Source organism: Aristolochia californica, unplaced genomic scaffold (assembly GCF_029961685.1).
Source record: "Aristolochia californica isolate CCGP_79_NKW_82.1479 unplaced genomic scaffold, dmAriCali1.0.hap1 SCAF_1, whole genome shotgun sequence".
Lineage (NCBI taxonomy): Eukaryota > Viridiplantae > Streptophyta > Magnoliopsida > Piperales > Aristolochiaceae > Aristolochia > Aristolochia californica.
Window position 1 is genome coordinate 3629879 of NW_027181770.1, and position 13907 is coordinate 3643785.

The 13907-nt window shown below is 38.9% G+C and overlaps 2 protein-coding genes across 2 annotated transcripts; both read left to right on the forward strand.

Moving 5' to 3' along the window:
• The first annotated feature begins 590 nt into the window (after positions 1 to 590).
• Positions 591 to 3887, forward strand: LOC137956293 (F-box/kelch-repeat protein At3g61590-like). The gene is made up of 2 exons (XM_068803730.1): positions 591 to 1175; positions 2086 to 3887. Exon 2 carries the CDS (start codon positions 2161 to 2163, stop codon positions 3376 to 3378), a length of 1218 nt encoding a protein of 405 aa, XP_068659831.1. The 5' UTR covers positions 591 to 1175; positions 2086 to 2160; the 3' UTR covers positions 3379 to 3887.
• Positions 3888 to 6648: 2761 nt separating this feature from the next.
• Positions 6649 to 11171, forward strand: LOC137942780 (uncharacterized protein At5g41620-like). Its single transcript, XM_068788522.1, has 5 exons — positions 6649 to 6666; positions 6816 to 6999; positions 7088 to 7811; positions 9132 to 9257; positions 9427 to 11171. Exons 3-5 carry the CDS (start codon positions 7476 to 7478, stop codon positions 10963 to 10965), a joined length of 2001 nt encoding a protein of 666 aa, XP_068644623.1. The 5' UTR covers positions 6649 to 6666; positions 6816 to 6999; positions 7088 to 7475; the 3' UTR covers positions 10966 to 11171.
• The last annotated feature ends 2736 nt before the right edge of the window (positions 11172 to 13907 follow it).

Here is a 13907-nt window from a genome sequence, read left to right on the forward strand (position 1 = left end):
ATTTGGGAACTAAAAATAAAAATTTAAGCCACCAGATCGGATCTAGTCCCTGGATAAAACAACCACCTTATGTGAAACTAAATTCATATTCTTTCTTTCCATCTTACTATTATAAAATTTTCATGCATCCAGGTTTGTGCTTCCCATGTTACTTGTAAGAAACCTTACACACATGAGACTGTGATTAGGTAAAGCAGAGCAAGGTGCCTTTTCCAACCATGGAAGGAACCTGGTGAGCCAAGAGCCCAAGCTTTGTCCTCTGTTTTTTCTTTTTCTTCCTGCTTTTTTCTTTTTAATTTTTCCCTTGCCTTGTACAGGGAAGTTGTAATTTATGGGCAGGAGATTACGAAAGTAATTAGATAATGGCAGTAAATGTTTGGCATCTTAAGCAGTAATGTATTTATTAGTATGGGGTGGAGAAGGAATGACAATGAAGTATGTAAAATTCACAAAAAAATGGTTGAGGATGGAAATAAAAGGAAGCAGAAGACTGAAAGCCAGGATCGAAAGGGAAAACCCCTCGTTTGGTGTAAAATATAAACCAACCAGGGACACAGGAAAAGAACAGAGAAAAGGCGAAGAGAGGAGAAATGGGGAGGTGGATGTGTGCAAGACCGCATTATTTTCTTGGATGAGTCCAAACCGAAATCCTCATTAAAAAAGCAAGAGCTTAATTCTTTCTGTAACCGTGGTGGCCTCTTTGTGACTCTTCTCCCCCCTCTCTCTCTCTCACGGAAATCCAGACCTCATGCGAACCGCATTCCGTTTTTATTTCTTGCCTGTCGTTTTGTTTCGTTGAATCACTGTTTCATCTCGCCCTCAAAAAAGCCGAAATACTCTTGTTCCTTTATCCCTCTGTTTTATTCTGCCATTTCTGAGATAAATCTGTAGGTTTCTGATCAGACTGGGGAGACCCATTTCGTCTCCTCGACTCTCTTTACGGGGAAGTCTTAATGAGGCTGATGTGTCATTTCTCTCATAAATCTTTAGGTTATTGACAAATTTAGAGAAGCCCATTTCGTGTTTATGTTTGCTTCTTCCTTTTCTGTACTGATTTTACCTTTTCTTTAGCCGTCTTGTTCTGTCAATTTTTTTCCGCTGCGTTTCTCGGGCCCGGGGAGGATTGGAAAAATACGTCCTAGCAGGAGTCTCCGTTCCGGTTCTCGTCAAGCGAGGTATGCTCATCGCCTATCTTTGCACGCTTGTTTCCCGATGTTGTTCTTGATTTTTGCTTGATCTGTTTGTTTTCTTCCACGTCCGTTGTACTTTTTTTGTTTTTTTATTTGTTATGTGATGTTTGCTTCTAATTTTTTTCATTTATTCCATTTTTGTTACGTCAGGGGCCTGCATTTTTTTATTTTTTATTTTGTGTGTGGCGCTCATATATGGGATGGGTGTTTATTTTTCTAATTTCCTTTTTATATGTTCCATAACTGTTTCTATTATCTTTTGTTTGGTTGTTGTTTCATTTGTTGTTGTTGTTGGTGATGGTATTGTTGTTGCTGTTATTATTGTTTACATTTTGGAGAACTATATGTGAAATGTGAACTATCTTTTGCCCTCCTACGAGATGTTTGGACAATATATGATTATCTAAAGTGATTGTGTTCAAGCCGCGAGAATGATTATGCTTTGTCTGGGATATTTTAGAGCTGGATTATAGCCATCCACTATATTTGTGACCAATCTCTGTAACCACAGCCCAGTTATCTTCTTTGTTTGCTTGTTTTTATTTTTTCGTTTTTTTTGTTTGGTTTGGTTTTGGGGTATCAATCTCCTTTATCTGGACATAATTTTTGTTATGTGTTTCTCCCTTTAACTGTTAAGTTAATTATGCAAGAGCATTTGGAGAGGACATTGGGGACTTCTTCTGGTTGTTTTAATCTCTTTTATCTGAGATCAATCCTGTTATGTGTTCCTTTTTTTTAACTGTTATTTTTATTATGCTAGAGCGTATGCAGAGGGCATTGCAAGCCTTCTGCATTTTTTCCAGTCTTCTTTTTTATTCTTGAGCCTCTTTTATGATTATAAGATATTGAATGTGACTGTAGGAGAATGTTAATATGATTTTGTTTTAATGATTAGGGTCCTGATCTTTCATACATTTCCGTTCCCGCTGCCCCTTCTGTTATCTGGTGGTTAAGAGCGTTATATTTGAAAATGGACGGTGAAACATCGTGGGTGAGTCATTACTCTGACAATAGAGGCAGAGAAGCTACTGGGGTTGAATCATTTTCTGAACTCAATGACGAGATTGATAAAGAGCATCTGGTTTCCATTGATGTCGTCCTGCCTGATGATCTTCTTGAAAGAATTTTGGCCTATTTACCTGTTGCAAGCATATTCAGAGTAGGATCTGTGTGTAAGAGATGGAATGAATTAGTCAATGCTAGAAAGTTTTTGTGGAATTTTTCAAATGATTTATCCCAGAAACCATGGTACTTTATGTTCACCAGTAGTGATGACCCTGGTGGATATGCTTATGATCCAATCTTACGAAAATGGTACAGTTTTGAACTTCCATGCATTAAAGCACCCAATTGGATCATTGCTTCTTCCTGTGGGTTAGTTTGCTTCATGGATAATTCTAGTCGGAGCCAACTCTATGTTTGTAACCCCATCACAAAAGAATGGAAGAGGCTGGAAGACCCACCAGGTCTGAAGTTTTCAGATTATAGTGCCCTTGCAATATCTGTTGATCGGGCATCACGGGGATATACCATTGCTGTTGCAAAATCAAAACAGGTTCCTAATGATTTCCGTCAATGGGATCTGTCAATCCATATATATGATTCAGAAAGTAAATCGTGGGTTACTTCTATAACAGAGGTCTTAACAGGATGGAGGGGTGGTGACGAAAGCATTATCTGTGATGGCGTCTTTTATTGCTTAATCTATTCAACTGGAGTTGTGGGTGGAAGTGAGAACCGCCATGGATTGATCATGTATGACCTTTCAACAAGATCGTCTCGTGTTTCTTTGATGCAAACTTATATCCCTGTCCCATGCTCTCTTACTTGTGGACGGCTTATGAACCTGAAAGATAAGCCTGTGATGGTTGGTGGTCTTGGGAAACAAGACCGACCTGACATAATCAAAGGAATTGGCATCTGGGTGCTTGAAACCAAGGAGTGGCGTGAGGTTTCTAGAATGCCACAAAAATATTTTCAAGGGTTTGGAGAGTTTGATGATGTTTTTGCTAGTAGTGGGACTGACGACCTCATATATATTCAAAGCTATGGAGCTCCAGCACTACTTGTTTTTTACATGAACCGGAAGCAGTGGAAGTGGTCACAAAAGTGTCCTGTGACCAAGAGGTTCCCTCTTCAGCTTTTCACTGGATTTAGCTTTGAACCCAGGCTGGAGGTCTCTCCCTGAAACGGCTTCTCTAACTCTTGCCCTTTATCCATCTAATTAATATTTTTTTGAATTCAATGAAATGCTAGATCCCTCAATTCTGAAAACCTCTCTTTCTTCAATTAGCTTGGAAATTTCAAGCTATTGTTGAAGTTTATAGAAAAATGTGATTCGGCTTATATGTAAGTCCTGAAATTGAAGAAAAAGTTACCCTTTTCAGAAATATCCTAGTGGAAATAATCTTTTGCATTTCCCACTTTTCTGAACATAGTGGACCTCAGTGCTGCACATCTGTTCTTATTTTTGTTTTTTGCTTTTGATGACAAATATCTTTGGAAATGTTTTCCTTGATGGTGGGACATTATGCACACTTACGGCTGCAGGTCATACACAATCCTCACATGAATCACGGGTAAAAGAAAAGAAAGGAATTACTGTTGCTAACTTGTAAAATAGTTGGGTCTTCTACTGTGAAGCTAAGGAGTGTGAAAGGCATTTGATCAGTATTGTTCACTGTAAATTCGGCTCAAATTCCTGTACATTCCTTTAGTTGCAGTAGACATTGTTAACTCTAAAACAAGAACTGTGTTACAGTAGCTCTATTACATTTCTATCTTCATCTGTTTGCAAAAATTTATGTTGCTTCCATTAGTTTCTTTGTTGATAGGGGACGATATCATATGGTAAGGGAGTTCACTTTTGAGAGTTTGTGACTTTCTTCTTTGCTATGACTATAATTATTCTCTCTGCCTGAGCTAAATACAGCTCCTTAAACACTTCAAGGATTGTGTCTCTGGTAACCCTTAATATAGATGCAGGAGAAGGGTGGTAAAACAATTGGAAAAGGTCTTCAATCCAATCTTATGGTGAGCCAAACCCGTTTTGGTGATAGGGTGATGCAGAATAGAATGCCAAAGCAGGTCACTATGTTTATATGCTGACAATTTTGAGGAAATGGGATATGTTGAGATGTGAAATTTGGGAGGCAATCCTATGAATGTTTCATGATGGAAACTCCTATTACTGTAGGAATAGGCGTTTCAGATTTTGGGTTCACTTGGGTTCATTTTCAATTTATGAGTGATCATTCATCCAATAAATAAATTAAATATTAAGTGATAATAATACTAATAAAATAATATAAACATTAAAAACTATGGTTAATGCTGATTTGGTTTGGAATGGTTCCAGTGGCTCTATAAAATTTTGATCAAAATCACCATAATTTCTATGTTTTATGTTCTGATAATCCTTTTAGACTTTGAAGGGTATTGTTGTTATTATTATTGTAAATAATAAAAGATTATTTATATATGGCTCAAACCCTTTAATATTATCTTGAACAGAAGGCTCGCATCTCTGATTTTTTGTGCTTCCACTGCTCTAGTGTTCGCTGATATTACAATGGTTCATAAACAGTTTGTCATGCTGGCATTTATTTTTGCATTCTCATCTTTCTAAAAAGGAAAATGAATCCTTTTCATGCTGATATCAGTAGAGAAAATGTAGTCTTTTGGGAGTTGGTAGCAAATATCATTCATGATTCGTGAATTCAGTTTGAAAATTAAAGGCATGGCAGTTCAGTAGGTGTTACAACAGTTGGAGATTTATTTGAAGTTTCTGCTACTTACCCCTGTCCATTATGATCATATCAGAGTACTTTCCATCAGCTTTGACCTTGTCATTGCTCGAGAGGAGAAGTCTGTGATTGTTCTTTGTAATTCTAACATGAGACTGGCCAATTTTATATTTTAGGAGACAAGAAATTCTCAGAAATCATTTCGCTCTGGATGGAAATATTTTGTTGTGGCTAATGACATTCGAGAAGGAGACAAACAGATGAATTGTCGGACTTGTACCTGACGAAGCTCTGTTAACAGCCAGATAAGCCGGAGGCCAACTTTCAAAGTCCCATAAAAAAATGTTTTTCGTGGAGACCGTTTTACTGAAACAGAACAAGGAGATCTTTTAAGACAGAGTGCTTTAATTTTTCCCGAGATTGAAATTTATTTATATGGATTGAATAGATTTCATTCTCGGGAACAATTAAAGTCACCCTGTTTTGAACTGTTGAAGTTCTCACTTTTTGTGTTTCAGTGAATTTTTACCGATTTATGCAGTCTTAACCTCGCCGCGTTGGTCATTTGAAGTTTTAGGAAGCGGGGTTACTATCTGTTCGAACGACACACAACTCCATTTTTTGCGGTAAAACGTTGAGGGAAATGCGCCGGTGACTGGCTTCTGCGTTTTACAGAGAAAGAGGAAGAGAAAAAATGAATGGCCTTCTCTCAGTTTCGAATTCTGGACGCCGTACTTCAAGTTTAATTATACTTTCATTTTATCGCCTCCAGCATCTCTACGAAAAGATGAACTGTTGGATCGAGTTTTTCTCATATAGATTCAATGACAAGAAACCAGTTTTTGATGTAAGAGTTTTTAGCATTTTTCTCTCTGCTTTATTAAACGTGCAAAAAGCCTTCAGAAACTAGTACTAATTGATGATTGAAATACTTGATAAAAATCCAAAACCATGTGTTCTTATGAATTTGCTTCTTCAGCATTCTGTGATTTTTGGTCCCTTTGCATCTTTGAAAGAACTGTAATTGCTTAAACACCCAAATGGTGCTTGTCTGTAGTTATGATGAGTAAGCTTTGTGACAGCCGTATCTACCAATTATATATGCTCATCTCCTTGATAATTGAGTTTGAAAACTTTAATTGTAAATCCTGGACAGAAAATTTTGCAGCCATATCTATTAAGCTGTGCAGGCAAAATGAATACTGGCGAATTCTGCTCTTCTAGGTATGATCTGTGACTTACATTTCCAGAACAATAAATACGACAAAAGCAAGTAGTTTGTTTGTTCTTTTGAAAAAGTAGGTGTCGGAATTGCCAATGATGGGTAGCTGGTAAAATGAATTAATACTGGCTCCTTGTCTCACGTATTTGTGTTCAAATGGGTTCACCCCTTCTGCTTTCTTTCAGGTCTGTTCAGAAGCTTGGTAAAGGAACCCCAGAACTCGCTGTGCGACCTTGCAAGTAGGCTCTGACGTCGTTCTGTATTTTGGAATCATCTTCTTCAACACTACAATGCTGCAAATTTTGAGCATGCTTACAGGTCGATTCAATTTCATTCGCAGTCAATCTTAGCTGTAAATCCTAAAACTTTGCTATCCGGTTTCAGGATTTCCTTTCGAGGGTATTTCCCTGCAAGTCAGACTATTAGATGATCTGGGATTGAGCTTGTAGACGCAGATCTTATTGTATCCTGTGGATGTGGGCAGAGTGACACCTATGGAGAAACAATTGTACATTCTCACAGGCTTTTTTTTTTTTTCGAAAAGATCAGTTCCCATTTCGGCTCACCAGCGGAATATTTTATTCTAAGCTATCTTATGAACGCTTGCCTGCTCTGCTCTTTTAAGTCGCAAACTCTTATTTGATGCTTTTTGACTAGATTTAGCTCCTATCATGACTCTGGTCGGTTCTCGAGCGTTTATAGGCTAATCAATGCAACACGAAGGTGGGTCTGCTTGGGTTTAACGAAGCAACTACCACTGCGGGAAAAAAATCACTCTGTGGTGAAAATTGATTGAAGATGAAGAGCAAAAGTCTAAACTGCGGGAACAGCTTAGCGCCAGGTCAATTCCCACTGAAACTCTGCGTGGAATCTGGTTTTTCTGAAGCTCCATTCCTTTTCTTTTGTCTTAACCGGTGTTACTGTAACAGGTTGCATTTCTAGTATCAGTCGGCTGGGCCAGAAGTTGGGCCATTGTTCATCGTTCCCATATACACAATTTTTCCTTAAAAAGTTAAATGAAGAACTTATTGCAAAAAGAAATGCCAACCCTTTATTAGTTGTTTAATGCGGCAAAGAGATGTCGGCTCGCGCACACTTGTGTAATACTTTTTTCTTTTCTACTGCCAAGAAATGACAGAAATGCGATACAGACGCTGTTAGAAAAGCAGGAAAAGAGGAAAAGAGAAATGGGGAAGAAAAGGAAAATTTACAAGAGCACGAAAAGCAGGGTTTGAGAATTCAGAAAAGGTGAGGGAACGGGGAAGGGTGGAAGAGAAAGAGAGAGAATGGAGAGAAAACCGTTTTTTTGGAGTCGAAATGGCTGAAGACATGGAAGGCGAAAAAGGTGTCGCAGACGGCCAAAAGCATGAGCTGCTAGGCTCAAAGTTGAAGCGCGGGATTTTGGTAGGGAAAAAGGGGGGCCCATGTACTCCAGTGCCCACATGGAGATTAGGGGGTACGCACGATAATAAAGGAGGGTTAACGATTGCGCCATCGGGAGTCTCTGCAAGGAAGCTTGGGGCAAACCTCTGGGAGGTTCAGGGTCTGCCACCTTCGAAAATGAGCCGCGGTGTTAGGGTCCGCCACCATAAGGACAAGAGCCTTGACCTTCACAACCGTCTGGCCGATCCACCTCATAGTCCACCTGATCAGGTAGGATGGTTTTGATTCGAGCCTTCTTTACTGTCCGATATTACTGGGTAATTACTTCTTTTGGGGAAGAAGCCATCCACTGCATATTTGTGCTTTTGATCAGGAAACATAAGCTGAATTTGTTTTGTTGTCTTTGATGACGAAGTTTCTTTTTGTGGGGAAGATCGATCTTTTTTGAGTTTATATTAGATTTTATTCTCAATTTTCTGTTCTGTTGCCTTTTTTTTTTTCTAAGAAAAAGTGATCTTTTGGTGATGTACAATTGTTGTGCTCTGGGATGTATGTCATTGACGTACTAGCAGCTCAGTTTTAGTCTCGATTACGTATTGATGTTCTGTTTGGGAAAATAACTGGCTTTGTGCAAATTTCATTGTTTGTACCAATGCAATCTCTGGGTTGGGTGCAGGATGAATGTTTCCACTCTCATTGCTGGTAACTTTGTGTTTTTGGATTATAAGGCTTTGAGTCTTTCGATTCTGCCGGTGATGGTTGTTGAACATTTTACTTTACCGCTCATTCCTTTTTTCTGTCTACCATTTATTTTAATTCATCGAGTAATACTGCTGTGGTAGAAGTTGTCTGATTTCGTAATATCATCCTGCCAAAGATTGCTGCTGCTGGTCAGTTGGTGCTGGTTGAGAGTATCTTTGCGTTTATTAGCCGCAGTTTTCTTGTGTATCTAAGTTTTAGGGATATAGCTTTGAATAATCCAATTTTTCTTCAAGCTTTACATGATTTGCTTTAACTGTTGATCAAATGTGTCTGCTTTGTTTGACAGTTTTGTGTTGTAAGTGTCAAATCCAAATGTGATTTTCAGACAAGCTTCTTAAGGTGTATTTGTTTTTATGGCTCAAAGATCATGTATATTAGCTGCTTGGAAATACAGTGAGAAGTTGGTCCTCTAATTTTCTGAAGCTGAGAACCAGCAGATAGAGAAACATTTGGGTCCTATTTCTGTTGATATTCCTCTTACTGAAGAGTGCTCCATAAGATGCGGCTGAATGCAATACTTTTTTGAGGTCCTGAGGGTTTTCTTTTTCTTTTTGCTCCTGAATTGTTTTGATTTGGACAGTACTTTAGACCAGTTCTTACCAGTTGCAAAGAATGTATATGTTTTTCAAGGAATTGAGTTTTTGTAAAAGTTTCATAAACTGCCATTTGATAAAAGAGTTTTAAACTCTCAGCCATCCTCTACCATCATATATATGTGTAAAGAATTTTTACTCACTTTATCTCCTTTTAGCTGCATGCGACACTCAATAAGTGTGTTTAGTATGTTTATTTGTGAGTGTCTAATAAAGCTCTTCTTTTTTATGCCAGCCTGATAGTGCCAGTAGCTTGAGGCGGCATGTTGCAGCTTCATTGATGAAACACCATAGAGCTATTGAACGGCATGGTCGTGCTGTACAGCCTGTCTCTCCCTCTAGTTATGGTAGTTCAATGGAGGTAACAGAATGTTTCAAGTTCCCTTGCCTGGTTCTCTACAATATGACAAATCTCTTTAAAAAATGTAAAGTTTCCTGAAATACAATTAAAAAATCTAATTTGTCAGCTTCAGTAGTAGTCCACATCTATTTTAACTCTTATCGGTACTTGTTTTTTGTCATCCTTCCAGATAGCGGCTTATAACCCACCTATGACGCCGACTAGTTCTTTGGACTTCAAGGGAAGGCTTGCTGAAACAGGTTATAGCCTTAAAACATCAACAGAATTGCTGAAAGTATTAAATCGAATTTGGAGTCTTGAAGAACAGCATACATCCAATATTTCACTGGTGAAAGCTCTCAAGATGGAGCTTGATCATGCACGGGCCCGTATTCAAGAGCTGATACATGAGCAACAATCTGACCGCCAGGAAATTGAGGATTTGATGAAACAACTCATGGATGATAAACTTGTAAGAAAAACCAAAGAACAAGAGAAAGTCAAAGCTGCAGTTCAATCTGTGAGGGAAGAGCTTGAAAATGAAAGACAGTTGAGGAGGCGGTCTGAGAATCTTCATAGGAAGTTGGCAAGAGAGCTTTCGGAAGTAAAATCTGGTTTCACTAAAGCTTTAAAAGAACTAGAAAAAGAGAGAAGGGCACGATTTTTGTTGGAAGAATTATGTGATAAGTTTGCAAGGGGGGTTGGAGATTATGAACAAGAGGTACGAGCCTTGAAACACAGATTTGAGAAAGATCATGATAATAGAGATGATCGATTGATACTCCATATATCAGAAGCATGGCTTGATGAGCGGGAGCAGATGAAGCTTGCAGGAGCTCGATCTGATTTGGCTGAAACTGACATTGTGGTGGACAGATTAAGGTGTGAAATCGAGGCATTCCTTCAAGCGAAACAAAACAATAGCTCTAAGAATCAGGGCCCAACTCAGAGTGAAACGAAAAAAGAAGGTTCTTTGCGTCGGAACTCCCTCGAGTCTATTCACTTAAATGGGGCTATAAGTGCACCCCAAGATGCTGGAGATGATGATTCGCTTGCCAGTGATTTGCATTGCTTTGAGCTGAATAAGACTGGTGAAAGCAAGCACGGAGGTGATCTGACAAAATTGCATGGAGAGAGAAGCATTGAGAGTTTGGAAGAAACAGTGAAGAGCAATGTAGCGAAGAAAAAAGTGGGGAATCGTGAAAGGATCAAGAGTCGTAATTCTGCTTCTCTGCAAGTACAGTTTGAAGAAGAAATGGACAACCCCAAGACATGTGAACCAGATGTTATAGCTGATACTGGGGAGAAAGCAAGATCTGAGATGTATGATGAACGGGAAGTGAGGCATGAAAGAAAGGCTAGACGAGATGGAAACCATGGATCATCCCAGGTGGCTGATGACTTAATGAGAGTGCATTTATCATATTCTGAGGGAGGGAAGATCCGAGTGGAGAACGATCATCGGAGAGAGGATTCTTGTGGGCGGATGCCACGGAAGGGTGCACATTGTGTCATTGGCTCAAGAGAAAATATCCAAGGGGATGCTGTTGGTGTATCTAGTCCTGTACAACAGTGGAACTTCCAGAGCAACACCCCTGATATTATTGAGGCATCAGAGTGTTCTTTGAAGCAGGCCCGTGGATTGAAGGAGAGCACCTTGAAAGCAAGATTACTTGAAGCAAGATTAGAAGGGCAGCATGCTAGATTGAGAGGTTCAAAAGCGCCATAGGTCTCAAACTGAATTTTTAGTGAAGTTCCTGGTTTTGTGCATAGTTGCTCACTTTCTCTAAAATGGAACTTGCAATGCTGCTTTCCTTTACTTACGTGTGGCATTTTTTGCGCATTTCCTTTACCTTTCTTCATTTCCTTGTTTCTCTTTTGTCTGTAATTTTTGAAATTTCATCTGTATATGAGAAACTCAAAAAATCGATTAAAGGTCACCCTTAATTTGCTTGCTTTCTTGCCATACCTAAGACTGGTTTGTTCTGTTAAAAACTTAAAATCGTAAAAATGGTACCTAATGATAGGTAAATACGAAGGAGACGGAATATGTAGCAGCCTAGCAGGGATTACTTTCACAATTTTGGGTCTTCTTGACGCGTCTGCTGCAGTCCTTTCTGCATCTGGCATATCATAATTCCTTCACTCTTGTGGTGAACAGGCGATGGTAATATACCAACTTTGATGTAATTTCCTGGAAATTTATTTAAATAGGCAGCTGGTCCTCACTGAATTGAAGGGGCTTGAACAGTGTTCTTGTGCAGGTTGGGAGGTCTTTGCCTGGTCCTATTCCGCTTCTAAATAAAACAAAATTTGAAGATGGGAAAATAAAATTTTAATTACCTTCACTTGAAATAAAGTCTTTTTTTATCAGGACGAAAATTGAAATTTTATATTGAAGAGAACTTCATTTTTTACTTTAGAAGTTAGAGCTCAGGAAGACACATTTACTGCTCACTAGTGATCAAATGAAGACAACAAAACAAAGAAAATCTGGGTGCTAGTGACTTTGTTCTTGTCCCTGTCACAGCTTTCACTGCGAGGGTGGAGACTGGAAAGCTTGGCGTTTTCTGGCACTCTTGTGACCTTGTCTCATTTCCTGCTTTCTTTCGGAGGCGCTTCTTCTCCACCGTTCAAAATTTCGTCGGATTGCAAACTTTTCTTTGTTATTCAAATATTACCGTCACCTGGACCTTCGTAATGCTTCGGCAGTTCTTGTTCCTCGAATTGAACTTTGATCTCTTGCAGGACCAATGGCTGCTGCAATTCCCCAAATCCCGCAAAAGCCCATTTCCCAAAACATGCGCCGCTGGTTCACCTCTAAGGTTCAGAGTTTCATGGAGACAAAGTCAAAATCCTCATCCTCTTTTATCGATATTTTGAAGTACTGCTCCAATAATCGGTTAAAGGATGCAGTTCAAACTCGGCATGTCATTAAGTAAATAGGTGATTCTCCTGAAAATGTCTGAATACTTGATGGTTTGTTGCATTTTATTGCATGCAAGAGAGATCTTTTTTTCTCGCGAGAGGTATATGGGAGTTTGGTTGGTAGTAACATGTATAAAAATGCATGTCTTGGAACCAAAATTGTTTCTACGTTCATAAAATGTGGTAGTTTGGATGATGCAATTGAAGTTTTTGCTGGAATTGCTCAGAGAAATTACAATCACCGTCTATGATCTTGAATGCACTTTATGAAATTTTTTGTTTTTCTGAGGCTTTGAGGCTTTTTTTGTGACGTCAATGAGACTGTGTAGGGGGAGACAAGTTCATGGGTTCATTGACAGAAAAGGTTACGGGAACAATGTCTTTGTGGGGAAATGCTTGCTTGATATGTAGGGGGAATGCCACTGTCTAAGTTATGCTTGTCAGTGGTTTGACCAAATGCCTGTAAGAGACATTATCTCATGGAACTCAATGTTAAATGTTTATGTCCAGCAAAAGAACTTTGATGTGTTTGCTGGATTGGTTTCAGAATTGCAAATGAAAGAAGTAGAGCCAAATCTTATTACCTGGGATACTATGATTTCTGGGTATGCGGGTTATGACCATGCCAAGAAAGCATTGAATTACTTCTATGAAATGCAGTCTGTGGGTCTGAAGCCGGATTAATCTCTTGTAATTCCCTATTTCTGATCTGGTTAAAAATGGGCATGTTGTTGAAGCATTGGAGCTTGTTGGGCAAATGCAAACAGTAGGCTTGCTGCCTGATCATGTCTCATGGACAAACCTTATTAAAGGATACGTGAACTTTGGCTGTTTCACAGAGGTATAGGGATTGTTCTCGAGTGTATACTGTTACTGTGTTGATTTAAATGAGCTTATAATGTCAGCAGCTCTTAAGGCATGTACAGGTCTAGACGCTCATAGACCTGGTAAAGAAATTCATGGGTATATAATAAAAAATGGATTTCAGATTAAGGGTTCTCTTAATACTTCTCTAGTGCACATGTATGCTAAATTTCAGGAGCTTGATCACAGTAGAAAGCTGTTACGTTAAGAATGGAAACGTAGAGGAAGCCAAAGAAACTTTCAAAAAGTTGGATTCATAGAACTTGAAGCCTGATTTGGTTTCATGAAATTTGATTATCAATTGTCGTGCACAGTACAGTGAAGCTAATGGGGGCACTTGAAACTTTACATATCAGGCAATCAGCTGGTGTTTCTCCTGATTTAATTTCATGGAATACTCTCATTAAGGGATTTATGAAGAGTAGAAATATTAAAGATGGACTGTATCTCCAAAGTCTAAGTAGAAGGGTTTAGCTTTGAACAGAGTTCTAGCTCATGGAACATTTTAATCTCCGATAATGTTCACAATGGGGATGGAGAAGGGGCGTTAAGAATCTTTCACTTGATGAAAAACCATGGAATTGAACCGGATGCAATCACATCTCAAATACGAGACAAAAAAAAGAGGATTTCGAAAGTGAAAATCTCTCATGAATTATGAAAGGCTTCCTACATGGAGATGGTTGAGGCAGGATAATTTTGATCGCTCTCAAATCAGAAGATGCACTGATCCAACATGAAGATTTCTTTCACTGTTCGACTCCAGCCTTTCAGTTCTGTTATTTAGCACCGACAAACTGTATCTTGTTGAAACCTCAGGAACTTCTTCTCTGTATTTACAGATGTAAATATGTCTGTGTCATCTCATGACTGTTTAAC